Source organism: Rutidosis leptorrhynchoides, chromosome 4, assembly GCF_046630445.1.
Source record: "Rutidosis leptorrhynchoides isolate AG116_Rl617_1_P2 chromosome 4, CSIRO_AGI_Rlap_v1, whole genome shotgun sequence".
NCBI classification, from domain to species: Eukaryota; Viridiplantae; Streptophyta; class Magnoliopsida; order Asterales; family Asteraceae; genus Rutidosis; species Rutidosis leptorrhynchoides.
In genome coordinates this window covers 81,793,600-81,821,445 of record NC_092336.1, presented here as the reverse complement: position 1 = coordinate 81,821,445, position 27,846 = coordinate 81,793,600, and the positions used below count along the sequence as shown (strand labels likewise).

Here is a 27,846-nt window from a genome sequence, read left to right as displayed (position 1 = left end):
TCCGCCTCATAATAACCTTGAAAAGCTTTACACCCCCTGTCCACATAACGCCATTTCCCCGATAACGCATCTTCATTTCGATGCCATCCGTGCTCGTTATAGTTGAATTTGTTCATTAAAGTTTGTCACAAAGATTGATATTTTTGAGAGTTTTCGACGATCGGATTTTTGGACGCATCAAGCCAACATCTCGCCAACCAAACCTCTTCGACCGATGTCTAAACTCTTTTTTGGATTGGTTCGCGTGCCTTTCTTTGCCTTTTCGTTGGTGTTTTCTTCTCCTCACGCCACCGAGTTGTTCGACCTCATCTTCGGGTTGAGTTGTGGTTGAGTTTGTGGTTGAGTTTCACCTTGAAGTTGTGACATTTGTTGTGGGCTAAGACCCATCTCTCTTTGAATCTCTTGTAATTTTTGGATTTCCTGTAAACTTTGGATTTGTTGCTCAATTTCTTGTTGGCTCATATTAAACGAGCTAGTAGTATAGTTGGCAAAACCAAGAGATGAAGGTCGAGATGAAGATGATGAGCCCGGAGTAGTTGGTTCACCGGTGCCCGTTAAAATCTTGTTATACAACGACCACTCATTAGGATGAGACATGGTTTGTTGTGTTTGATTTTGATTTTGAGTTTGAGTTTATGTTTGTGTGCAGAGAGAAATCAATGTATATATTTGAAGTGAATATGTGAAGTGAATATGTGTTTGAAGTGAGTTATGTATATATAATATATACTTGAGAAATCAGAAAAAAAAAAACAACCATTGCCCTTGTATGTGGTTGGGAACACCACACGTCGACAATTTCACACAAACACGCGGCCAAAAATTGTGTGTTGGGTTGAAGCACGCGTCGGGGATTCACCCCCAACACGCCGCGCTATTGCGTGTTGGCAGGCGTGTTGGGCCAACACTTGCTGCAGCACGCAGCGTTAAACAAGGTCTAAACGTCTCTCAACACGGCTCCCCACTACTCTCCATTTTACCTACATGCATGTCACGTCACCGCCAACCACCCCACCCCCTAATACGCCTAACTTGCCTATCACTATTGGAATAGGCCAAAGCCGGCCAAATTATATAAAGAGGAGAGAATAGCCCGAATTTGTAGCAGTGAAAGGTTGTTGCGGGTTGGAAAAGTAAGAACAATGAAGGATTAAAATGAAAGAAGAAGGTGATCGAGATTGGTTAACTAAGACTATTCGCTATGGGAAGTGGTTTAGGTTGGTAGTGTTTGTGTTTGCACTTTTTTGATTACGTGGCAGTGTTCGTTGAAAAATTGTTGTGTTATGGTGGTGTGAGTTTGGACTTGAAAGTGTGGTAAAATATGTTTTGTAAATTGAGTAAAAAGGAATAGAAAATAATATATTAAAAATAAAATAAAAGAAGCCAACCAATTAGATCAGGTCACATGGATCCCACACCTTGTTGGAACACCAGTAGGAAGCCTACCCATGCCTCACCCAAGCCATGAACCCACGCCGTGTAACGTGGGGGTTGGGGAGTGGTTTTTTTTCCCAGCTCAATCATCCATGTCCGTGGCGTATCTGCGTAATAAATAGTCTAATTAAGAAAGAGGGAGTTAAAGGGTAGGGATGGCAAAATGACCCGTACCCGATGGGGAAACCCAAAATCCGTTATAATTGGGCCGGATCTGACCCGAGTCTGTCAGGTCATGGGCCGGGTATGGGGATGGTTACAAAAAATTTCCGGGTTCGGGTCCGGGTATGGTTTTGGATACAAACCCGTTTACCCGACCCGCATACCCGTATATTCGGCCCGAGAAATTTTAATAATAATTTTTATGTAAAATTTTAGTATTAGTATTATATTGTTAATGTATGAAATAATTAATGTATGAAATATTTCTCTTATTTGTTTTGAAAATAAGTATAACAAGATTGAAGGTACGCGCTATGCGGCTGTGAATTATCGATGGCCATTTATACTGACTGTCTAATAAATAACCATCGTTATCGCATACAATCTATCAATGTAGTAACTGATAACAGATGTGCTAGTATACATGTCAAACGTATAAATTCAATTACAATCAGATGTAAAAGGATGTGTATCAAATTGAATTGATGGTCTGCAACTTTAAAGGGAGTTGTCTAAAGTGTGCGTTAATAAAACTCGATAAAGCAGTTTATTGTGTAATAGTTATTGAATGTCGACTATTAAATATAAACATAATTTACATATCCAAATATTTAATTCTTACATACGTGAGTTAATTAACATTCTAAATTGTTTTCCGGTCAGGAACTTAGGAACTTACAAGCTCATACAAAAGATGTACATGTCCAATACATACACACACACTAAAGTAGAAGATAATTAAACACAAATATTACCTGAAAACAAAATAGAAGACTAAAGGCGTTGGCCATTTACCATACCAATTGTTTAAGGTTTACAAAACTATGCAAAATTCATGTTATTACGACTGTACAGACAGATAACTAACAACAACAAATATTAAGGGCTGCAAAATATGATAGCGGCATATATACCATAAAAACTGTACAGTTGTGATGTCTCTACATAAAACCCAAATCGTTTGACCATAGCTTCTTTAGCAGTTGGCCTCGCTTTATGATCGTACCGAAGCAGCTTGTTGAGGAAGTCAATCGCCTACACGTTGAAATAAACGCATCAATTACAACAGATAATAATAGCTTCAAATGTATTTTGCGGTCTACAAAAAAGCAAACGGGTATAAGAATGTGCTACAACCAACTAACCTCCGGCATAGCTAAATGTTGATTATCAGCATTAATAAACTTTGTCCATAGTTTCCTGTTATGCCTGGAAAAAAAAAAACAAAAAAAAAAAAGTTGTTAAAATCAACACAATATAATAACTGATTTTAACTTCTTGAGTGTGTTTTACCAGCCTCCCATATTTCTTCCATTGTTAAAGAAATCACACCTGCAAAAAGCTACAAACTTTAAACTTCAAAATTATGAAAACTCCATATGCAATAATAGTTTTCCTATATGTGGCAAGGTAAGTGGACTTGGTAACCGATAAGGTAATAAGAAAAGGTTTGTATTAAACTTAAAAAAAAAGTTGTACATGTCAAAATAAGGATTTGTCTATTTTTATTTATTTTGAATAAAGAACACAACCTAAATTGACACACTAATGTGTAAATGGGTTGACATTGTCACCTTTAAGATTGAACTGCACAGGTTAGAGCATTTTCTGCATTGCAACCTCCTGCAAACAACAAAGTTAGATGGTACTTTGGAGCAAAAAACCTGAAACTACACCGCATGGACATCAAATGCAATAAGCCTGCAGAAAGTGTGTAAGATTATACCTGCAATCCACTTGATCAACTTTTGTACCATTGCAGCTTCTTAGCTTCTGTAAAAAAACAAATCTGAAATATAATGTCACATATATGCAGCAAAACAAAAGTTGTAGCAAAAGGGCAATTAGTAAAAAGATCAGAACACAAATAGTCAAACAATGCAGTAAAACACGAATGAAGTAACAAAAACAAAAAAAAAATCTATGAAAACTATGGTTATGCCTCCTCTTTATCTATAAATTTTCAATGAACACTAAAGAAGGAGATGATTCAGAAAAACTAAAGAACATAACTTACGTGAAGCAAATCAAATGATAAACTGGTATTATAATCTGCAGCAACAAAATCGAGAAGAGAATTTTTAACAGTCCCTTATTTCAACAAAATCAAAACAAAAACCTAGTTTCAAAGAATTTTTAACTATCATAATAAAAAAAAAAAAACAGGTACAATAAGGTAAATAAGCAAACATGTACAATAATAAAAAAAGGAAATTGCCAAACATACCATACATGAGGAATACACACATCGCAACCAAATCCACCAAATAAGGTAAAAATCCTAGAAAATATGTATGTTCAAATTATGATTATTATGTAACTTTGTAACTACTTATATAGAAATTTCCATACAATTCTATACTCACGATATTTTATGAGATGAAAAGAAACAATAATAAATGTTCGAATACAAATTTTCATACAATTCTATACTCACTATATTTATGAGATGAAAAGAAACAATAATAAATGTTCGAAACATACATGTAATAACATTTTTTTTTTTCATAAGAACCTCATGAACTCTGACTGCAAAAAAATATAACGATTTGGCAAGCGAAATTGGGAATTCAAAGTTTAGAACCTCAAAAAAAGGTTAAAGTATCCACTCAAATTGGGAAAAAAAACACTGTCAAACCTCAGTGATTGGGGTATCAACAACCCTTTCAAGATTGTATGTGTCCAATAATCCCTTGGTGATCTATAGCAAAGCAAAACAAAGTAAAAAAATTTGACTATACAGACCAAAACAGAGAAAAGATATAGGGTATTTGCTATGTGAAAAAGAAAAAAATGAAGCATAAAAATTCTAACCTTGTATGCACCTTCGTATTCTCCAACCTGACAAAAAAAAAAGAAAAAAAAAGGTGAGCACAATGGAGATTAAAAAGTTCTTAGCTTTAAAAGAACAATTGATCTCTTCGCCCATCACAAAAACATTAGGATCAGCACCCATTTGCTCATCAAGAGCAGAGTTTAAAGCATCTCTGTCATCTGCAATAACATAAATAAAAACCATATATTAAAAGAAATTTTATAATACCAAGCACGTTTAAAAAAATTCTACTGTATAATTGACGACGCGCTTAACTAATACAAATGCAAAAGCTAATCCACACTTGACTGCTGGACTATACATTAACTTCAGCTTCTAATGTATGTTTCTTTTGCTTCATGACTTCCAATTTGTTTCTTGCAGCATCTGTTTCCTGTAGTTTTCACAAAAAATTAGAAAGCTAATGACATGAATACCCTTTACCCTTTTGTAGTTGAAATAACAACAGAGATTTAGATTTATACCAAAATATTATGCATTTATGCCAATCAGTTATCAATTCTCTTCCCATTCCAAACCCTAATTCCAGAATTTTTGAACCAAATGAAGGAACGGACCAGCAGTGGAACAAAATTAATCAAACAAATCAACGTCAAAAAGCAAACGAATCAAAATTCAAAATCAAGAATTATATGAAAACAGTTACAACAGATGTATAACAATATGTAACATGTAACAACTATAAAATTCAATTCGCAATCAACATCTAACAACTATAAATATAAACCTTAATCAATAACAACCGACTTACTCTTAGCAGAAGAATCAGGGATGATGTAGCAACACTCTATACATCGATTGAACAGTAGCCTCTAATAGTAAACCAACTATCAAAATTCAACTTCAAAAATTCAGTTTAAGAGACAATATGAATTAAATAGGTTAATAAGAAGTAAGAAGGATTGAAAAAATAGGTTGAAGAAAGGGAAAAAAAACCGTTTCTGCTGTCGATTTTCGAGATACAGATCTAGCTGTTCGCGAAAACGGTTCATGTGTAACCTTAGTCGATTTCTTGGATAGAGTCCTAGAGGGATTTCTTTGGAAGAAGCAGGAGAGGAGATAGAAGATGAGATGGCAGAGTGGGTATGAGTAAGAAAGACTATCGAGCGAGTCATAGAGGATGGGAGCGAGTCAGAGAGGATGGTAAAAGTTATGGAAGGAAAGGGTTTGGTCTTGACTTTTTTCATACACGCTATCCTTATTAAAAATTCAGATTGTAATTGTAATATTTATTATAGGCAAAAAAAAATGCCATGGAAAGCGTGAACAGTAATGTGTGCGAGGGGGAATGCCAAGTGGACCAATAGGAAGGCAAAGTCTAGTTCTCCTAATAGTAGTTGGGTAATTTTATTCAATATAATCATATATAACAAGTTTTCGAGATGTGATATTTTATATACTTTGTGTATTTGTGTATTTTAGAAACTTTTCAATCAACTTTTTGTATGTGATATTTTATAATAGTTTAAATATGAAGTAGTTGAGTTATTTTTCGATATTTTGATTTGGTAACTTATTAAAAAGTAGATACATAATTACTAATCGGGTATATCCGTTTACCCGTGGGAAAAAACTCGAAACCCGATAGTATGTAAGTAAATGGGGACCCGACGGGTTTCGGGGCGGGTTTGGGGCGGGGTTTCTTAATCGGGTTCGAGTCCGGGATTACCTAAACCCGACCCAAACCCGACCCGATGCCATCCCTATTAAAGGGTATGTTTGACCAACTTCTTGTAGCTTGTAGCTGTTATCTGTTAGTTTGTTTGTAGCTGATAGTTGTTAGATGTTATCTGTTAGCTGTTAGCTCTTTATATGTATTTAAGTGTTTGACATGATAGTTTGAACTGTTTAATAAAACGTAAAATACAAAAAACTATGAGTTTTTTTTTTCTCAAACGCTAGTCCTAGTATCTTGTAGTTTTTTACTCAATCTAAAAGTTTTAAGCTCTTTTAACAAATCGAAACTTTTTATTAGATATAAACTTTTACATAAAAGTTGAAAGCTAGAATTTTTTAGAACCTTCAAAATGCTCGCATTCAAATATACACAAAGTAAAATGCCGTGAATACAATCATATGAGAGTATTCAAAGCCTTGCTAGAGGGATTTAATTAACAATATTTGTAAGTGATAAGTATTGTTCACATAAAAATTTCAGTTCTCCAATATATGATTTAAATTAAATTAAATGATTTCCTTATTTTATTTTTCGGAATGAAAGTGGGGGCGTATGTGAGTGCAGTGACAAATGAAAACGTTCGATGTTGATATCGTCGTAGGGTTACACGAAATCATTATCAAGATAAAATAAATGTGACAACTCTCATGTAGGCAATTAAAATGTGAAGTCAAGAACATAGAGTTTTATGTATATTATGAATGTCAATTTTTTCACCATCATAATTGAGACAACATCACATTATATACAGAGTTTGAAAAGTTGTATCCTTTGACCAAGGCCGGTCCTGACGGTTATGATGCCCAGTGCGAAATCTTTTAGTAATGTCCCCATTGAAGAATTTTTAAAGAGTTTTTTGATGACTAGTACTATTTCCGATTCAAAATAACTGTCACATTTTCATTTTTGATGTTATCTACTTTAACTTAGAATTTAAATATTTTTATTTCTATTACATACTCCCTCCGTTCCAATTTAATTGTCCACATACAAAAAACACACAGTTTAAGAAAATGTCATAAAAGTACTGTACTTTTTGTTTACACTTTTACCCTTACTTTTTCTTTCTCCTTCAATCTTATCCACATACATTAAAGTCATAATAGAAATTAATCTTCTTATTCTTTTCTATTTATGAAAGTGAACTATTAATTTGGGACAACCTAAAATTAAAACTGGACTATAGATTTGGGACAGATGTAGTAATATTTGATAAAATTTCTATGGGTGAATTAAGTTTTAAATAATGATTTAATTGGTATAAATTTTAGGGAAAATTGTTTAAAAATGCATTGAACTTTCACAAAATTCCTAGTGTATGCATTCAACTTTCAAATCTCATATTGTATGCATTCAACTATTTAAATTATTCTATTGTGTGTATTTAACCTGTTATAACATGTAACATTTCAGGTCACCTCAATTTAATTTCTAGACATTTACATTATTAGTCCCTCATGTTTACAAAACATTATCATCTCCATCCATTCATCATCTTCATCTTCATCATTAACTTCTTAAAACTTAATTTAGTTCAAACCTTCGAAACTTAACATGATTTGTGTAACATCCCGCCTTTTTCCATTTACTTTTCTGTTATACTAATTTAAACTCCGTTATATGTTTATAACATCTCCCGTTAATACGCGTTTTAAATTATCTCGTTTAGGTAATTCACGCACCCGATTCAAATTAGAGGGACTAAACTTGTCAAGAGGCCAAAGATTTGACTAGGTCAACTAGTCAAACCTTCAACCTCCTCCTCTCATTTCAACATCTCCATCTTTCTTCTACTCCCTTTTTCTCTCAAGAACACCAACAAGAATTCATCATCTAAATTCGGATTAGGAAGCTAGCGACAAAACAAATTACAAATTCGTGATCCTTGCATCTTCCTCTTCAAATCCATACCGATTTCATTACATTTGGGTAACTTTCTAAAATCACAAGATTTTGTGTTCTTTATGTTTTTAACTTATAAAAGTGTTAATTAGTGTCTATGGCTCAAGTCTAACATGATTATATGATTTATATGCTCGATCTCGTTGTTTTAGTGTAACTAGCATGAACTTGAATTTTGGTGTGTTGTTCTTGAATTTTGGATGATCATATGTTGTTAGATGTTAAAAGTTCATGTTCTAATTGTGTTCCTAGTATCACTAGCTTCAATTTGATGTGTAGGTTACTTTAGAAAAGTTCATGAACTTGATTTATGATTTTGGTGAATTTGGGTTAGGGTTTGATGAACTTGAAATGGACTTTTGATGCATTGAATGCCATGGATTATTGTTGGTAAGTGTTTAGTTGGATTGTATGCTTGATTACCTTCGAAACGGCATATCATTCATGTAAATTGGTTGCCCGAATCATTGAATTGCATTTATGAACTTGTATGCGATTAATGTTGAGCATTAGATGCGGTTTTGGTTGTTATAATAGGTAGATTGATTGATGAAATGTGTTTAGTTGTCTTCCTCGTCAAATTACCTTCCCAACGGTATAAAATACTTGACTTGATTGTTTGCGGATCATAAATTGTGTTTATTTGGTTTTTGGTTCGTGCACTTAGAAGGTTTCTGCATCAGACTTGAATACCAATCTGGACGCCGTCCAGACCCTTGGATGCCGTCCTAGATTTCAAGGCTGGACGCCGTCCAGATACTTGGACGCCATCCCAGTCTTCAAAGCTGGACGCCGTCCAGACAATCTGGACGCCGTCCAGATACACTGGCAGGCCTCGTTCCTCGCTGGTCATTTTACGGAAAATGTTTGCTATGCTATGGACCTCCGATTCACATGTAACTTGTTCTAACATGCTCATACATGATTAAAAACCTCAGAAAAATAGTTCGGGACCCGACCCGAATGTGTTGACTTTTTCGTTGACTTTGACCGACCAAAGTTTGACTTTTTGTCAAACTTAACCAAATGATTATGCAACCTTCCTAACTTGTTTCTATACTTGTATCTTGCATGAAACTTGACAATTTGATTTCACATGCTACATAATCGAGTCGTAACGAGCCGTAGGACTAATTGAACATCTTTGACCTATCGTGTTTACCGTTATTGATACGACCTATTTGTTTAGGTCAAGACTAGCATTGTTCTTTGCACACGTTACTTGTCGAAGTACTTATTTACTCTTCCGCTCAAGGTGAGATCATAGTCCCACTTTTACTCTTTTGAAACTTACATTTGGGATGAGAAAACATAAACGTTCCTTTTTAACTAAGTGAACACAAGTACAGGAAAACAAACATTCTACATACGAGTTTGAACAAAAATCCTCAATTCGATTATCATTAGTTACACTTGCTGGGTGTAAGCGAGAACTTATGTTATATGGCCATATGGGTTTGACAAACCCTCATTCAAACGGTTCGCTACCGTTTACGAATGAAATGTATTTTCGAGAAACAGTGTATGTTCTAACACTATTGTGATGGGGTTCTATGGAAGGAATGTTAAGCATTGATAATTGGGTGCTCGTGAAACAAACTTTTGGAATGTATTACTATTATCTCATTGTTGCAAATCTTGTGGTTCACTTGTACTTACTTACTCAAACCTATGATTTCACCAACGTTTTCGTTGACAGATTTCTATGTTTTTCTCAGGTCCTTGAACGATACATGATACATGCTTCCGCTCATTATTTTGATACTTGCATTGGATGTCGAGTATATATGTATATATGGAGCGTCTCTTGGCTACTTTTAAATTGTGTCGCATAAGTTTCATTTGTACTTATAACTTTGTAACGTAACTTGTGGTGGAACTATTCTTGTAAACTTTGAACAATCTTTACATTTGAAATGAATGCGACATATCTTTTGGTCAAACGTTGTTTTAAAGACTTATGACCACGTAACGGGACCTAAGTAGACGGCGCCGTCAATGACGATTTTGTCGGGTCGCTACAGATGGTATCAGAGCGTTGGTTGTAGGGATTTAGAGTTCATTGGTGTCAACCTCGAGTCATAGGGTACATTGGTGAGTCTAGACTACAACCGACATATAGACTTAAAGTAGGAATTACTTGACTACTTGTGCATTTATACTCGAACGCTTCTACTCATATCTACTCTTAGTTCATCTTAATCTCACGTTGTTTAATTTGATTGACACGCCACCTTGACTATATGAAATGATGTCGAATGCACATATGAATCAGGGTAATATAATTTCCGGGATTATATTACGGTGACTCATATGAACCTTCCAACATTGTGGCATAAAGAATTTAAGGCGAGTCAAGGAAAATTTTCTCTCTATCTTTATTCCATATCACGGTTAGTGTTATTTAGAATACTAACCAACGGTATTCTTGTGTCTTGAAGGAACAATGGCTCGTCGACGCGCTCCTCCCGAAACTCTCGAACAAGCTCTACAACGAATGATAGCCACCGCCGTGGATGCGGCCATGGCCGGTCACTCTTCCAACAACAATAATAATAACAACCACAACAACAACAACAACAACAACAACAATGGAGCTGGTAACTCAAACGAAGGGTGCTCCTATAAATCCTTCATGGGGTGCAAACCTCACACTTTTGATGGAACCGGGGGACCGGTCGTGCTCACCCGATGGTTTGAGCAAACGGAAGCCGTCTTTAGCATAAGCGGTTGTCGGGACCAAGACAAAGTCAAATACTCCACTCACACCTTCGCCGGTGTCGCTCTTACATGGTGGAATACTTATGTACAATCGGTGGGTACCGATGAAGCTCACGCCCTCTCTTGGGCCGACTTGAGGGAAAAGATGATTGTCGAATATTTCCCTCGTGAAGAAACCCGAAGGCTCGAACAAGAGCTAAGAACTTTATAGGCGATCGGAAATGATCTCAAGGCTTATAATCAACAATTTTCTGAACTAGCCTTGATGTGCCCAAATCTTGTGAACCCCGAAGCTTTAAGGGTCGAACTTTACATGGATGGTCTTCCAAAGAGTATCAAACACGGAGTAATGTCATCCAAACCCACTAATCATCAAGAAGCTTTGAACATGGCCCGCAAATTGATAGAAACGGTTGATGAAATCGTAGTTCCGGCATCTAAGGCCGAGGATAAATCGGGCGGCAACAAAAGAAAGTGGGAACCCTCCCAATCAAGCAACAACAACTTTGCTAAGAAGCCTTACACCTCCGACGGCAAGAAGGGTTATGCCGGGAACCTACCTCTTTGCAACAAATGCAACAAACATCACTTTGGTGAATGTGGCAAGTTAATTTGCCACCGGTGCCAAGGAGTTGGTTATAAGGCCAATGAGTGTAAAAGTGTTGCTCCCATCGCTCGAAAGGGGCCCAATGCACCAAAAACGGGCACTTGTTATGAATGTGGCCAAACGGGCCATTATAGAAATGCATGCCCGAAGAGGAAAGATAACCCCAATACGCGCGACCGAGCTTTCAACTTCAACACCGAGGAAGCCCGAGATGATAATGAATTAGTCACGGGTACATTTCTTCTCAACAACACTTATGTTACTTGTTTATTCGATTCGGGTGCCGATAAATGCTTTGTATCCAAGACTTTGATTCATTCTTTAGCACTCCACCACTCCCACTAGATACCACTTATACCATTGAAGTGGCCAACGGGAAACTATTGAGTGCCGACATATATTACTGGGGGTGTACGATAAACATTTTGGGTAATGAGTTTGAAATTGACTTGATACCCATGGAACTAGGAAGCTTTGATGTAATAATCGGTATGAATTGGCTAGCCAAAATGAAATCTCACATCCTTTGTGATCTTAACGCAATCCGAATCCCTATCGAGAATGGTGAACCTTTGATCGTCTATGGCGATAAGAGTTGCACCGGACTCAACCTCGTTTCGTGTATTAAAGTTAGAAAACTACTCCGTAAGGGTTGTTTTGCGATCCTTTCTCACGTTAAGAAAGTCGAGTCCGATGAGAAGCACATCGATGATGTGCCAATTGTTAGTGACTATTCCGATGTATTTCCCGACGAATTTCCGGGTCTTCCACCTCATCGACTGGTTGAATTCCAAATCGATCTTATTCCGGGAGCCGCACCCGTAGCACGTGCACCATATAGACTCGCTCCATCCGAAATGCAAGAATTGCAAAGTCAAATCCAAGAACTACTTGATCGTGGTTTTATCCAACCTAGCCATTCACCTTGGGGCGCTCCGATTTTGTTTGTTAAAAAGAAAGACGGATCTCTACGAATGTGCATTGACTATCGTGAACTAAACAAATTGACGGTTAAGAACCGATATCCTCTTCCTCGCATCGATGACCTCTTTGATCAATTACAAGGGTCTTGTGTATATTCAAAAATCGATCTCCGCTCGGGTTATCATCAATTGAGGGTTAAGGGAGAAGATGTCTCCAAAACCGCTTTCCGAACTCGTTATGGTAGTTATGAATTTCTTGTAATGCCATTTGGTCTCACTAACGCACCGGCGGTGTTCATGGATCTTATGAACCGCGTGTGCAAACCGTATCTTGACAAATTCGTTATCATGTTCATCGATGATATTTTAGTCTATTCAAAAAGCGAAGAAGAACACGAGGAACACCTCCGACTTGTGCTTGAACTTTTAAGACAAGAACAACTCTATGCCAAATTCTCCAAGTGTGAATTTTGGTTAAAGGAAGTTCAATTTCTTGGTCATGTTGTAAGTGACCAAGGTATTAAAGTCGATCCAACGAAAATCGAAGCCATTAGTAAATGGGAGACTCCTACTACTCCTACTCATATCTGTCAATTCTTGGGTCTCGTCGGATACTACCGTAGATTCATCAAGGATTTTTCTTTGGTTGCTCGTCCTCTAACCACGCTAACTCATAAGGGAAGAAAATTCGTTTGGGCAACCGAACATGAATCCGCATTCCAAATCTTGAAAACGAAGCTAACCACCGCTCCTATCTTGTCACTTCCCGAAGGCAATGATGACTTTGTTGTATATTGCGATGCCTCGAAACATGGTTTTGGGTGTGTATTGATGCAACGAACGAAAGTCATTGCTTATGCTTCTCGACAACTCAAAATTCATGAACGAAACTACACGACGCATGATCTCGAACTCGGAGCCGTTGTCTTTGCACTTAAAATGTGGAGACACTATCTTTATGGAACCAAGAGTACTATCTTTACCGACCACAAAAGTCTCCAACACATTTTCGATCAAAAGCAACTAAACATGAGACAACGAAGGTGGATTGAAACCTTAAACGATTACGATTGCGAGCTTCGTTACCATCCCGGGAAGGCAAATGTAGTAGCCGATGCCTTAAGTCGAAAAGAAAGAGCTGTGCCTCTTCGTGTCCGAGCCATAAACATCACCATCCACACAAACCTTAATAGCCAAATTCGGGTAGCCCAAGATGAGGCTCTCAAGGATGAAAACCTTTCACATGAGCTCTTGAACATTCTCGTCTCTCGATTCGAAATTAGGGAGACCGGACTCCGATATTACGCCGGAAGGATTTGGGTGCCTAGTTATGGGGACCTACGAAGTCTTATTTTAGATGAAGCCCATAAGTCACGATACTCGATTCACCCCGGTGCCAATAAGATGTACCACGACCTTAAACAACTATATTGGTGGCCGAACATCAAAAGGGACGTAGCTACTTATGTTTCCAAGTGTTTGACATGTTCCAAAGTCAAAGCCGAACACCAAAGACCGTTCGGACTACTTCAACAACCCGAGATCCCGCAATGGAAGTGGGAAAGGATAACGATGGATTTTATCACCAAGCTACCAAAAACGACGGGCGGTTATGATACCATTTGGGTTATTGTTGACCGTCTCACCAAATCCGCACACTTCCTTGCCATGAAAGAAACGGACAAAATGGAGAAACTTGCACAACTCTACATTAAGGAGATCGTAGCCCAACACGATGTACCTTTATCGATTATCTCCGACCGAGATGGCCGTTTCGTTTCTAGATTTTGGCGTACATTGCAAGAAGCGTTGGGAACGCGTTTAGACATGAGCACCGCATATCATCCTCAAACCGATGGACAAAGCGAACGTACAATTCAAACCTTAGAGGACATGTTACGAGCTTGCGTGGTTGATTTCGGAAAAGCTTGGGACAAGCACTTACCTCTCGCCGAGTTCTCTTATAACAATAGTTATCACGCGAGTATTAAAGTCGCACCTTTTGAAGCGCTATATGGCCGAAAATGTCGTTCACCTCTTTGTTGGGCCGAAGTAGGGGACGTACAAATCACCGGACCCAAACTCATTCACGAAACCACTGAGAAGATCGTTCAAATCCGAGATAGGCTTCGGACGACCCGGAGTCGTCAAAAGTGCTATACCGACAAAAGACGCAACGACCTTGAATTTCAAGTCGGTGACCGCGTCATGTTAAAAGTCGCACCTTGGAAGGGTGTAATCCGTTTTGGGAAATGCGGGAAGCTAAATCCGCGGTATATTGGTCCTTTCGAAATCTTGGAGCGTATTGGAACCGTTGCTTATCGTTTAGATCTTCTGCCTCAATTGAACTCCGTTCATCCTACCTTCCATGTATCTAACTTGAAAAAGTGTCTTGCCGAACCCGATATCGTCATCCCTCTCGAGGAACTTACTATTGATGACAAACTTCATTTTTTGGAGGAACCGATTGAAATTGTGGACACCTCCGTCAAGACATTGAAACAAAGCCGAATCCCGATTGTTAAAGTCCGTTGGAACGCCAAAAGGGGACCCGAGTTTACTTGGGAAAGACAAGATCAAATGTAAAGGAAGTATCCTCACCTATTCGTGAATTTGGAAACGCAAGATCTCGAGGAAGAAACAACGACTACTACGCCTACTTAAATTTCGGGACGAAATTTCTTTTAAGGAGTAGGTAATGTAACATCCCGCCTTTTTCCATTTACTTTTCCGTTATACTAATTTAAACTCCGTTATATGTTTATAACATCTCCCGTTAATACGTGTTTTAAATTATCTCGTTTAGGTAATTCACGCACCCGATTCAAATTAGAGGGACTAAACTTGCCAAGAGGCCAAAGATTTGACTAGGTCAACTAGTCAAACCTTCAACCTCCTCCTCTCATTTCAACATCTCCATCTTTCTTCTACTCCCTTTTTCTCTCAAGAACACCAACAAGAATTCATCATCTAAATTCGGATTAGGAAGCTAGCGACAAAACAAATTACAAATTCGTGATCCTTGCATCTTTCTCTTCGAATCCATACCGATTTCATTACATTTGGGTAACTTTCTAAAATCACAAGATTTTGTGTTCTTTATGTTTTTAACTTATAAAAGTGTTAATTAGTGTCTATGGCTCAAGTCTAACATGATTATATGATTTATATGCTCGATCTCGTTGTTTTAGTGTAACTAGCATGAACTTGAATTTTGGTGTGTTGTTCTTGAATTTTGGATGATCATATGTTATTAGATGTTAAAAGTTCATGTTCTAATTGTGTTCCTAGTATCACTAGCTTCAATTTGATGTGTAGGTTGCTTTAGAAAAGTTCATGAACTTGATTTATGATTTTGGTGAATTTGGGTTAGGGTTTGATGAACTTGAAATGGACTTTTGATGCATTGAATGCCATGGATTATTGTTGGTAAGTGTTTATTTGGATTGTATGCTTGATTACCTTCGAAACGGCATATCATTCATGTAAATTGGTTGCCCGAATCATTGAATTGCATTTATGAACTTGTATGCGATTAATGTTGAGAATTAGATGCGGTTTTGGTTGTTATAATAGGTAGATTGATTGATGAAATGTGTTTAGTTGTCTTCCTCATCAAATTACCTTCCCAACGGTATAAAATACTTGACTTGATTGTTTGCGGATCATAAATTGTGTTTATTTGGTTTTTGGTTCGTGCACTTAGAAGGTTTCTGCATCAGACTTGAATACCAATCCGGACGCCGTCCAGACCCTTGGACGCCGTCCCAGATTTCAAGGCTGGAAGCCGTCCAGATACTTGGACGCCGTCCCAGTCTTCAAAGCTGGACGCCGTCCAGACAATCTGGACGCCGTCCAGATACACTGGCAGGCCTCGTTCCTCGCTGGTCATTTTACGGAAAATGTTTGCTATGCTATGGACCTCCGATTCACATGTAACTTGTTCTAACATGCTCATACATGATTAAAAACCTCAGAAAAATAGTTCGGGACCCGACCCGAACGTGTTGACTTTTTCGTTGACTTTGACCGACCAAAGTTTGACTTTTTGTCAAACTTAACCAAATGATTATGCAACCTTCCTAACTTGTTTCTATACTTGTATCTTGCATGAAACTTGACAATTTGATTTCACATGCTACATAATCGAGTCGTAACGAGCCGTAGGACTAATTGAACATCTTTGACGTATCGTGTTTACCGTTATTGATACGACCTATTTGTTTAGGTCAAGACTAGCATTGTTCTTTGCACACGTTACTTGTCGAAGTACTTATTTACTCTTCCGCTCAAGGTGAGATCATAGTCCCACTTTTACTCTTTTGAAACTTACATTTGGGATGAGAAAACATAAACGTTCCTTTTTAACTAAGTGAACACAAGTACAGGAAAACAAACATTCTACATACGAGTTTGAACAAAAATCCTCAATTCGATTATCATTAGTTACACTTGCCGGGTGTAAGCGAGAACTTATGTTATATGGCCATATGGGTTTGACAAACCCTCATTCAAACGGTTCGCTACCGTTTACGAATGAAATGTATTTTCGAGAAACAGTGTATGTTCTAACACTATTGTGATGGGGTTCTATGGAAGGAATGTTAAGCATTGATAATTGGGTGCTCGTGAAACAAACTTTTGGAATGTATTACTATTATCTCATTGTTGCAAATCTTGTGGTTCACTTGTACTTACTTACTCAAACCTATGATTTCACCAACGTTTTCGTTGACAGATTTCTATGTTTTTCTCAGGTCCTTGAACGATACATGATACATGCTTCCGCTCATTATTTTGATACTTGCATTGGATGTCGAGTATATATGCATATATGGAGCGTCTTTTGGCTACTTTTAAATTGTGTCGCATAAGTTTCATTTGTACTTATAACTTTGTAACGTAACTTGTGGTGGAACTATTCTTGTAAACTTTGAACAATCTTTACATTTGAAATGAATGCGACATATCTTTTGGTCAAACGTTGTTTTAAAGACTTATGACCACGTAACGGGACCTAAGTAGACGGCGCCGTCAATGACGATTTTATCGGGTCGCTACAATTTGATTTACAGAAGATGACCAATTTTGTTAAAACCAAAAATGTATCAAACTACACATCCAGTAAAGAGGTATGCATACTCAACAATACAAGATCACTACATATAACTAATGAACAACAATGTTAAGACTAGTAACAAGTCACAATCATAACCATCACTAATTAGTAATCAATCACACTAATTAAACACTAAGATCTAAACATACTCAACAAAATTAATTAAATACTAGTCATACAACTAACTTCACTTCAGTACACTGATAATATACATACATAGTTCTATAATCCAAGTACTAAAATAGGTATTCAAGAAAATGAAACAAAAAGATAATAAATAAATCATACCCCTCCATCAGAATCATGTCTTATTCTGACCAACTCATTTCTTTTATGAGATCCAGCCACTAATCTTGCATTTGCTTCCAATTTTCAAATTAATAAAAAAGGGATAAAGGATTAATTTAGACAAAATTTCTCCGTTGGTCCTTCAACTTTGTATCAAACGTCTTAGATGACCTTAAACTATTTTTTTTTAACTTTGTTGACCTTGATCTATCAAGAAATTTCATGAATGACTTTGATGCTAACGAAAGTTAACTTTTAGCGGCTATTTGTAATCATGTGCACAACATGTGAGGGTATTTTAGTCCACACACATTAATTGTTCTTGATCAATTTGATTAAATGTACGTACGTGCACTAAATCTGTTAAAACGTTGATTGATAACTCAAGTTTTACAATTGCCATACGTATTAATAACTCAAGATATTCTCTTACCAAAGTCTGGTCAACCTTCATTTTTCATTTGACATTTTTATACGTTCACACTTCTGTATATGTTCGTCTCCATTCAATTAAACACTCTTCTAACGTCTTCAAGAAATCCACATTTTTCTCCAACCGTAATTCCCAAAATTAATAAAAATACTCGTCTTGGACATCATCGTCTTGGACATCCTGGCAATTTTATTCTTAAAAGTCTTAGCAATAAACGTTACATTCATTGTAATTCGAATTTTAATAGTAATAAACTTTGTCAATCTTGCATTTTTGGCAAACAAATTAAATTGCCTTTTTATCCTTCTTCTTCCTTTACTTGTGCACCATTTGATATTATTCATAGTGATCTTTAGACATCTCCTGTTTCTAGCAATGCCGGACATAAATATTACATTCTTTTCCTAGACGATTATACTAATTACCTATGGACTTACCCTCTTGGACACAAATCAAATGTATATAAAACATTTACCACCTTTAATACTCTTATAACTACTCAATTTCAAAAATCTATTAAAACATTCCAATGTGATAATGGAACCGAGTACAACAACATCTCTTTCCATAACTTTTGTCGACACCATGGCATGAGTTTTAGATTTTCGTGTCCCTACACCTCATCACAAAATGGCAAAGCCGAACGCAAGATTCGAGCTATCAACAACATTATTCGCACTCTTCTTGCTCACTCTCACGTTCCTCCTACTTTCTGGCATCACGCTCTTGAGATGGCAACTTATATTCTCAATATCCTGCCTAATAAAACTTACAACAATCTTTCCCCCACTCAACTTTTCTACAATCGTGATCCCACATACCATCACCTACGTGTCTTTGGTTGCTTATGTTACCCACTCATTCCTTCAACACAACGCAACAAGCTTCAACCTCGATCTATCCCGTGTGTATTTCTCGGTTATCCTTCCAATCATAGGGGATACAAATGCTATAATTTATCATCTCACAAAATAATCATCTCTCGACATGTAATATGTAATGAGACCAAATTTCCTTTCGCCACCTTGCATCAAACACAACCTGACACATACCAGTTTCTACACTCATCCTTTTCTCCTATTATCTATACGAATACCACCACTCCTTCGGCCCAATCTCCCCCACCAGCCCAACTACCAATCGGACCAACACTCCATCTCCCTCTACCTCTCTATCACCAACGCATGCTAATATTACACCACCTTTACATGACCCATCAAATAATACTAATTTTCAAACTCCACCTCCTACTGTTAATACTCCAACTTCGCCTACTACCTTCTCCCAACCTGCTTCTTCAGTATCGACTCAACCCTCTTCCTCCCCATATCCTTCGATCGCTCCTAATCCTCCTACCCGTACCATGACCACACGAGCTATGTCTGGCATTTTTAAACCTAAAGCCCCCTTCAATTTATCGACTTCATCATCCATATCCCCTATTCCATCCACTCCTAAGATTGCTCTTGTCGACCCGAATTGAAAAAAGGCTATGTATGATGAATTTAAGGCTTTGATTGATAATAAGACTTGGAATCTTGTCCCACGAGAACCTAACATGAAAGTTATTAGATCTATGTGGATTTTCAGGCATAAGACGAAGTCTGATGGTTCTTTTGAACGATATAAGGCTCGGTTGGTTGGTGACGGTCGTTCACAACTTCTAGGTGTTGATTGCAACGACACCTTTAGTCCGGTTGTTAAACCGGATACTATCCGCATGGTTCTAAGTATAGCGGTTTCTAAATCTTGGCAAATTCGACAGCTTGATATTAAGAATGCTTTCCTCCATGGTAATCTCAACGAAACCGTATACATGTATCAACCATTTAGGTTTCGTGACAAGAATTTTCCGGACCATGTTTGACTTCTCAAGCGCTCTCTTTATGGCTTGAAGCAAGCTCCTAGAGCTTGGTATCAAAGATTCTCCACATATGCCAAACGTATCGGTTTTGTACACAGTTCTTGTGATCACTCCCTTTTCATATACCACCATGGCAAGGACATCGCTTACCTACTCCTATATGTGGACGACATAGTTCTTACTACTTCAAATGATACACTGCGTCTCAAGCTACTATATCTCCTATCACACGAATTTTCCATGAAGGATTTGGGTCCGCTTCATTCTTTCCTCGGGATACATGTAAGTCGCTCTTCACAGGGTCTTTTTCTGAGTCAGCGAGCTTATGCTAAAACAATTATTGAGCGAGCAGGACTCACAGGATGTAACCCTGTGTCCACGCCTGTTGATACCGCACGTAAGTTAAGTTCAAAACAGGGAAGGCCATATTCGGACTCAACCAAATATCGTCAACTTGTAGGTGCCTTGCAATACTTAACGTTTACACGACCCGATATATCCTATGACGTGCAACAAGTGTGTTTACATATGCATGACCCAAAGGATGATCACATGAATGCTTTGAAACGCATAATCCGCTACCTGATAGGTACCTTACCTCTCGGCCTTAACATCACTTGCTCTTCTTCGACTAATATCATCTCCTATACGGATGCAGATTGGGGTGGGTGTCCCGACACTCCACGCTCCACCTCAGGTTATTGCGTTTACTATGGAGACAACTTGATTCCTGGTCGTCTAAAAGCCAACCCACTGTGTCTCGATCGAGTGCTGAGGCAGAATATTGTAACGACCCGAGTTTTTCGACTTGCTTTTGTGCTTTGTGTTTTTGCGAAACTGCGTATTTGTGTGTACTGAGCTACATTATACTCTGGGGACTCCCTACATGTTGAATACTTTTTTTTATATGTTAAAACATATCATTAAGTACGTAGGATACTTAACTTAACCCCCGTAAGCCTTTATGACCGTTAGTGTTACTTGACGTTTTTAACGAACTGCGTACTACGTACACGTTTAACTTTTGTCGTAATCGGAATATTATGACTACGAAATACAAATTGTTATTTATAATAACAATTACTTGGGCTTTTGGATGCTTAATTACGCTTAGTAATTTACTAGAGCACACTAGTTAGTCTTGTTGGACTTTCTACCTTGTTGGACCTTAGCCCACCCTACACTAGCTAGTGGACTATTTAATTAGCTCAATTTAAATAAATTAGTGACTCATATTAATGAAAGACAAATGCCCATTTATTAGAGGGAACATACTAGTATTTTTGTCAAGTATTATCCTTAATGTTGCATGAGATTCTAACATAAGCACTAACTTTAGACAACCATTAACCAAAAAGTGAAAAAGGTTTCCCCCTTGTCCCCTTGAAAACCTACGACCTAGACCACCCACCCACACCCTCACCACCTATAAATACAAGCCTTATTCCATCCATTTTACACTTGCTTTCATTTGTAATTTACACACACTTACTCTCTAATTCTCTCTCTATTTCTTCTCTCTCTAAAAAGTGTAAGTAATTGATTTTTCTTCTTTTTCTTCCTCTCACTCTCACGAAATCTTCATCATCATCAAAGGGTCCAGCTTTTTAGCTTTTGATCTTGATTACATCTTATAGATTCAAACATGGATTTGAATCATTCAAGAACATGGAAGATTCAAGCTTTCTAGCTTTGAATCTTCACCTACTTTGTAGATCTAAATCTTTTAGCTTTAATCTTGTTATTTTGTTATAAAGATTCAAATTTGTGCTTGTAATCTTCATGTATCTTAAAGATCCAAGCTTTATGCTTCAAGATTTTCAAGAACACTAAAGATCCAAGCTTTTTAGCCTAGGGTCTCATTATTATGTTAAAGATCTTAGCTTTTTAGCTTATGGTCTCATTACTTTCATTATTTTGTTAAAGATCTTAGCTTTATAGCTTATGGTCTCATTAATCTTGTTGTGTGAAAAGGATCCAAGCTCTCTAGCTTAGGGTTCCATCACTTTATTTGATTTAGATTATGTTCATATTTGTTTGATTGAAGTAAAGTTTGTAGCTTTAGTGGTAAATAGGACTTGTATTTGTGTTAAGACTAAGGATATGATGTAACCTTGGTTCATCATCCATCTAAGACTCTTAAATGAGTTGTGTTCTTACTTGGTCTTAACATATTGTGTGTTGATGGTTGAATCTTGGTCAAGGTGATGCTAACCCACCAATGAGTTGAACACTTGAAGCTTACAAGCATCAAGGATGAGAACCGTGATGAGCATCAAGCACCAAGAAACCCACCAGAGCACTTGTTTACTGTTTTTGGGATCTGATAAGATTCCTGGACTTCTGGAAAACTGATTTTCAGTTAGTTCGTTTCGAGTAGATGACTTTTCGTTTAGGCCTCGTCTTAATCCGATATACCGTTTAGGATTTATAGCCCTCCGAAAGTCACTACGCCCTTGTAACGTTGTGCTGAAATTTCTGACCTACTCGCACTTAAACCGTCGCCACGGTCAAACGAAGACGAGTTAGGTTCTGAAAATTGGTCGGCGGTTAGGGGACTCATATACGAAGCCATAGCCACTGACTACACATCTTTTCGTTTTGTATAGAGGTCGTACCAGCTGACCGAAATCAACCTATTGTTTCAATCTCTATTCTTGTCAAACTTACTTAGCTTTTATGATGATGAATGATGATGATGATGACACTTAAACATAATTTATTCACTTTTACGCTTATTGGGACAACATACTGACCTAGTGACCTTTGACTTAGGTTAACGACCTTTCGGACCGACTTACTACTTGCATACTTTCATTATCGACTTTACCGCTTTTATCACTGTGAGTTATAGCTTCCCTTTTTACTCATACTATTTTTGGGACTGAGAATACATGCGCTTTTTATGTTTTACTTACTTTACACGAGTACTTAAACTTTACATATGTGTGGGTTATATAACGGCATAAACATTCCCCCTGTCACGGTAACGTTTAATCATTGGTTTTAAACCGGTGAACGCGAATATTATGTATGGATCCATAGGGTTTGACATCCCCACTCGGGCTAGTCGTGCTAGCATTTAACGGGTGTTTGATACTTCGAGAACATACGCACTCGCCAAGTGTACTTTTAGGGGGTATTACTATTACGTTAAGTTAGTTACCGGGTACCCACGGATAAGCATATACTTTTTATACTGTTTTGAATTTGATAACTCGTGGTCTACATTACTTTACTGTATACAAACTATAGCTCACCAACATTCGTGTTGACTTTTAAGCGTGTAATTCTCAGGTGCTTAGACGATATTGCTTCCACTGTTAGACTTGCTGTCTTGGTGTTATAGACTTGCTGTCATGGACCTGCTGTGTTAGATTTCCGCTGCATTACTTAGAGATGTCTCAATCATGGAACTTTTATTTACATTCGTAACTTATGTTATTTTCAAATAATGACTTTGTAACGACCTTTGTGTCACGTTATCTTTTGTAAAAGCTATCTTTTTATGAATGTAAAACTGGTTTTCAAACAACATGTAGTATTTGACCGTGTAAAGATCCTGTTGTTGATGAATTGTACACGATGGTTTTGTACGGGGCGTCACATTTGGTATCAGAGCATTGGTTGTAGGGAATTAGGTTGCATTAGTGAGTCTTGACCGAGCTGAGTAGGATTCACTGCTAGGACTAATCTACAACTTGCTTGTTTAACTATTTCTGCGGAACTTACTGTATGCTACTGCTTACTTTTACTACTATGTGTACTTGCTGTATGCTTGATAATGCTAAAAACGAACATATATTTCATAGCATTATTCCTCAAGAAAGACAAGCTTTTAGTTGCAATTGTTCTATTTACAAGTGATATTCGTTTAAATAATAAAAGGTGAAGACAAAAGACAGATTCGACGAATTGAAGACGCAAACGACCAAAAAGCTCAAAAGTACAAAAGACAATCAAAAAGGTTCCAATTATTGATAAGAAACGTCTCGAAATTACAAGAGTACAAGATTCAAAACGCAAAGTACAAAATATAAAATTGTACGCAAGGACGTTCGAAAATCCGGAACCGGGACCAGAGTCAACTCTTAACGCTCGACGCAACGGACTAAAAATTACAAGTTAACTATGTATATAAATATAATATAATATATAATTAATTATATTAATTATATATATATTATATATATAATAAAAACCGTCGGCAGAGAAAGACTCCAAGATGTGAGCTGGAATTTCAAACTCCGCGACTCGCGGAGTTTGAAGGCAAAATTCACCGCGAGTCGCGGAGCCCCAAAAATCAAAAATCCCTATAAAGCAAACCGAATTCTGATCAAAATTTCATATTCTATTTCTCTCTTCTCTCATATATACGATATATATATATATATATAATTTATATTTTAATTTTAATTTTAATTATAATTCTAATAATAAGGGTATGTTAGCGAATATTGTAAGGGTGTAAGTCGAAATTCTGTCCGTGTAACGCTACGCTATTTTTAAATCATTGTAAGTTATGTTCAACCTTTTTATATTAATGTCTCGTAGCTAAGTTATTATTATGCTTATTTAAAACGAAGTAATCATGATGTTGGGCTAATTACTAAAATTGGGTAATTGGGCTTTGTACCATAATTGGGGTTTGGACAAAAGAACGACACTTGTGGAAATTAGACTATGGGCTATTAATGGGCTTTATATTTGTTTAACTAAATGAAAGTTTGTTAATGTTAATATAAAGATTTACAATTGGGCGTCCCTATAAATTACCATATACACTCAATCGGACACGATGGGTGGGGTAATTATATGTACGAATAATCGTTCATTTAACCGGACACGGGAATGGATTAATAGCCACTAGAATAATTAAAACAGGGGTGAAATTACATTCAAGGGTAATTGGTGTAATTGTTAACAAAGTAGTAAAACCTTGGTTTACACGCAGTCGATAACCTGGTGTATTCATTAAACAAAGTATTAAAACCTTGTTACAATTCGAATCCCCAATTAGTTGGAATATTTAACTTCGGGTATAAGAATAATTTGATGAGGACACTCGCACTTTATATTTATGACTGATGGACTGTTATGGACAAAAACCAGACGGACATATTAAATAATCCAGGACAAAGGACAATTAACCCATGGGCATAAAACTAAAATCAACACGTCAAACATCATGATTACGAAAGTTTAAATAAGCATAATTCTTTTATTTCATATTTAATTTCCTTTATTTTATATTTAATTGCACTTCTAATTATCGCACTTTTATTTATTGTTATTTAATCGCACTTTTAATTATCGTACTTTTTAATTATCGTAAGTTTATTTTATCGCACTTTTATTATTCGCAATTTCATTATCGTTATTTACTTTACGCTTTAATTTAAGTCTTGTATTTATTTTATATTTTACATTAGGTTTTAACTGCAACTAAAGTCTTAAAATCGACAAACCGGTCATTAAACGGTAAAAACCCCCCTTTATAATAATAATATTACTTATATATATATTTGTATTTTTAATAAAAGTAAACTAATATAGCGTTGAGCTTTGTTTAAAGATTTCCCTGTGGAACGAACCGGACTTACTAAAAACTACACTACTGTACGATTAGGTACACTGCCTATAAGTGTTGTAGCAAGGTTTAAGTATATCCATTCTATAAATAAATAAATATCTTGTGTAAAATTGTATCGTATTTAATAGTATTTCCTGCAAAAATTTAATAGTATTTTATACCCCTCTGCTTTGACATCAAGTATTTTTGGCGCCGCTGCCGGGGAACTATCTTAAAAGCCGGAAGCGCAACGCTAATATAAAAAAAAAAAGATTTTTAGCTTACTTCTATTAAAAATTCGTTTTTGTAAAAATACGTTTTAATTATTCAAAAATATAAAAAGAAAAACAAAAATTTATATATTTTTAAGAGTTTGTTAAAAGTTTTATAAGTTTCTTTATCTTTATTTTAGTTTATAATAATATAAATTTTATTAAATATCTTTTATATATAGAAAAAAAACAGAAAACAGAAAATAAAAAAATATATATAAAAACGCGTAAAATTTCAAACCTGTCAGCTGAATTCTGGAACCCCGCGACTCGCGGGGTTTGATGCTTTAATTGCCGCGACTCGCGGAGCCTTTCTGACAGGCGACAAAAAACCCTAAACCAGCATTAATTACGGGTTTTAATTAATTATTATTATTTAAACCTAATTATTATTATTATTATTATTAGTTTTATTTTAAGATTTACTTTTTATTTAATTTGTTTTATTTAGTATTAATTAGTTTAATTAATTTGTAAAATTAATAGTTTTATTAAATAAATAATATAAAAATAATATTTTTATAAAAATTGTACTTTTTACAACTTTTTGTATATTTTTATATTTTGTCCCTTTTTAATCATTGTAGCGTAATATTTGTATTTTTAGCTCATATTTAATTTTAAACTTAGTTTTTGCTATAGTTATTTTTACTCCTAGATTTTTAGGCTTTGCCGTAGAATTCCTTAAGTGCTTTTTCTTTAGACTAAGATTTAGGTACTTTAGAATTTTGCGACGCCTTTTTAAGTTTTAGTTTCTTTTTAAGTTATTTCTATTTGGGATTTAGTTTTTCTTGTAAGCTTTAATAATTTTTAGACACCTTTTTACTATGTATCAATTATCATTCCAATTAGTAATTTCAATTTGCGATTATAATTTTAAGTTAGTTGTAGTAATAAGGTTAGGTTAGTCAAGTATTTTTAAGTTTTTATAAGTTTCTTTTATTTTTCCGTCACCTTTTATTTTTCAACCATTTTTTTTTTCTTTTTCGACCTTTTGCGACGAACTCTTTTTCTCTCTTATTTCTCGCCATTCTAGTTTTTAGGACTTAGAATTTTTTCTACTTCTTATCTAAATTTCTTAAAATTACAAAAATTTATTTTAAGTGGTTAAATTAATAGACATCAAAATTTTCTGGTTCGTAGTAATAGTTGGATTTGTACGTGGACCGGGTTATTGGAGCCAAACAGTCCTCAATTATATTGAGACCAAACGAATCCTGCCCCTCTGCTGCATCTTTTGGCTATTCGAAACGTGGGCAAAATCAGAAAAGTCTATTAATTGGATAACTTATTATAATTTTTCTTTCCTTTTAAAAACTAATAGGATATTCAGTGAATGCACCGAGCAAGACGTTCACCACCTTTTGTACGTTCACCACCTGTAACTAGATCAAGACATTTAGCAAATATAACCGCCGTTGATTTTTCTTTAGAATCGTCATCCAGTAGACCAAGTACTTCAGTTCAAATTTCCGATAATCCATTTTTTGAACCCGACCTCACAATTGAGAATCCGGAAAATATTCAGGAACGGTTCGTAGATCCTGAACCATTAAACTTTCCTCCGGAACCACCAATCATTCAAACAGAGATTGTTGAGGAACGAACCATTAAATCAGAATCATCTAGTGATACCGATTCAACAAATCCAATTATGGAGAATCTGGAACCTTTAAGTATGGAAGACCGAATGAGAGCTAAACGCACTGGCCAAGGTCATGCAATTACTCATCCAGACATTAATGCGCCAGATTATGAAATCAAAGGACAAATTCTACACATGGTGACTAATCAATGCCAATTTAGTGGTGCGCCGAAGGAAGATCCAAATGAACATCTACGTACCTTTAATAGGATCTGCACACTATTTAAAATCCGAGAAGTGGAGGATGAACAGATATATCTCATGTTATTTCCCTGGACTTTAAAGGGAGAAGCCAAAGATTGGTTGGAATCGTTACCTGAAGGGGCGATTGATACATGGGATGTTTTAATTGACAAATTTCTTAAACAATTCTTTCCTGCATCTAAAGCC

General features: G+C 36.3%; 1 protein-coding gene and 1 long non-coding RNA gene across 7 annotated transcripts in view; both read right to left on the bottom strand.

The window, feature by feature from the left end:
* Positions 1–2,352: 2,352 nt before the first annotated feature.
* On the bottom strand, positions 2,353–3,742 carry LOC139845383 (casein kinase II subunit alpha-4, chloroplastic-like). Of its 4 annotated transcripts, none has more exons than XM_071835642.1 (6): positions 3,614–3,742; positions 3,323–3,366; positions 3,171–3,219; positions 2,890–2,928; positions 2,742–2,805; positions 2,353–2,631 (listed from the first exon to the last, which is right to left on the bottom strand). In XM_071835642.1, the coding sequence occupies exons 4-6, from the start codon at positions 2,898–2,900 to the stop codon at positions 2,476–2,478; spliced, it is 231 nt and encodes a 76-aa protein (XP_071691743.1). In that variant the 5' UTR covers positions 2,901–2,928; positions 3,171–3,219; positions 3,323–3,366; positions 3,614–3,742; the 3' UTR covers positions 2,353–2,475. The 4 variants fall into 4 exon arrangements, with proteins under 4 accessions (XP_071691743.1, XP_071691745.1, XP_071691742.1 ...); XM_071835644.1 differs by having other exon boundaries at positions 2,890–2,938; positions 3,323–3,369; positions 3,614–3,736; XM_071835641.1 differs by having other exon boundaries at positions 3,323–3,369; positions 3,614–3,733.
* An 80-nt stretch (positions 3,743–3,822) lies between these two features.
* The window catches only part of LOC139840272 (uncharacterized), a 44,105-nt gene continuing 20,081 nt past the window's right edge, over positions 3,823–27,846 (bottom strand). Inside the window, exons 1-6 of one of the 3 annotated variants that reach the window (XR_011757311.1) lie at positions 4,897–5,140; positions 4,688–4,805; positions 4,411–4,590; positions 4,235–4,297; positions 4,081–4,125; positions 3,823–3,877 (exon numbers count right to left, since the gene is read on the bottom strand). This is a non-coding gene — a long non-coding RNA (uncharacterized lncRNA). Of the gene's footprint in view, positions 3,878–4,080; positions 4,298–4,410; positions 4,591–4,687; positions 4,806–4,896; positions 5,141–27,846 lie in introns of those variants that run through there. The other 2 variants (XR_011757312.1, XR_011757310.1) reach the window with 2 other exon arrangements.

Excerpts from the sequence above, each read along its gene's own strand:
- LOC139845383 (XM_071835642.1), bottom strand. Across the intron at positions 2,632-2,741 it reads AACATTTAGCTATGCCGGAG|GCGATTGACTTCCTCAACAA; the intron begins GTTAGTTGGTTG and ends TTCAACGTGTAG.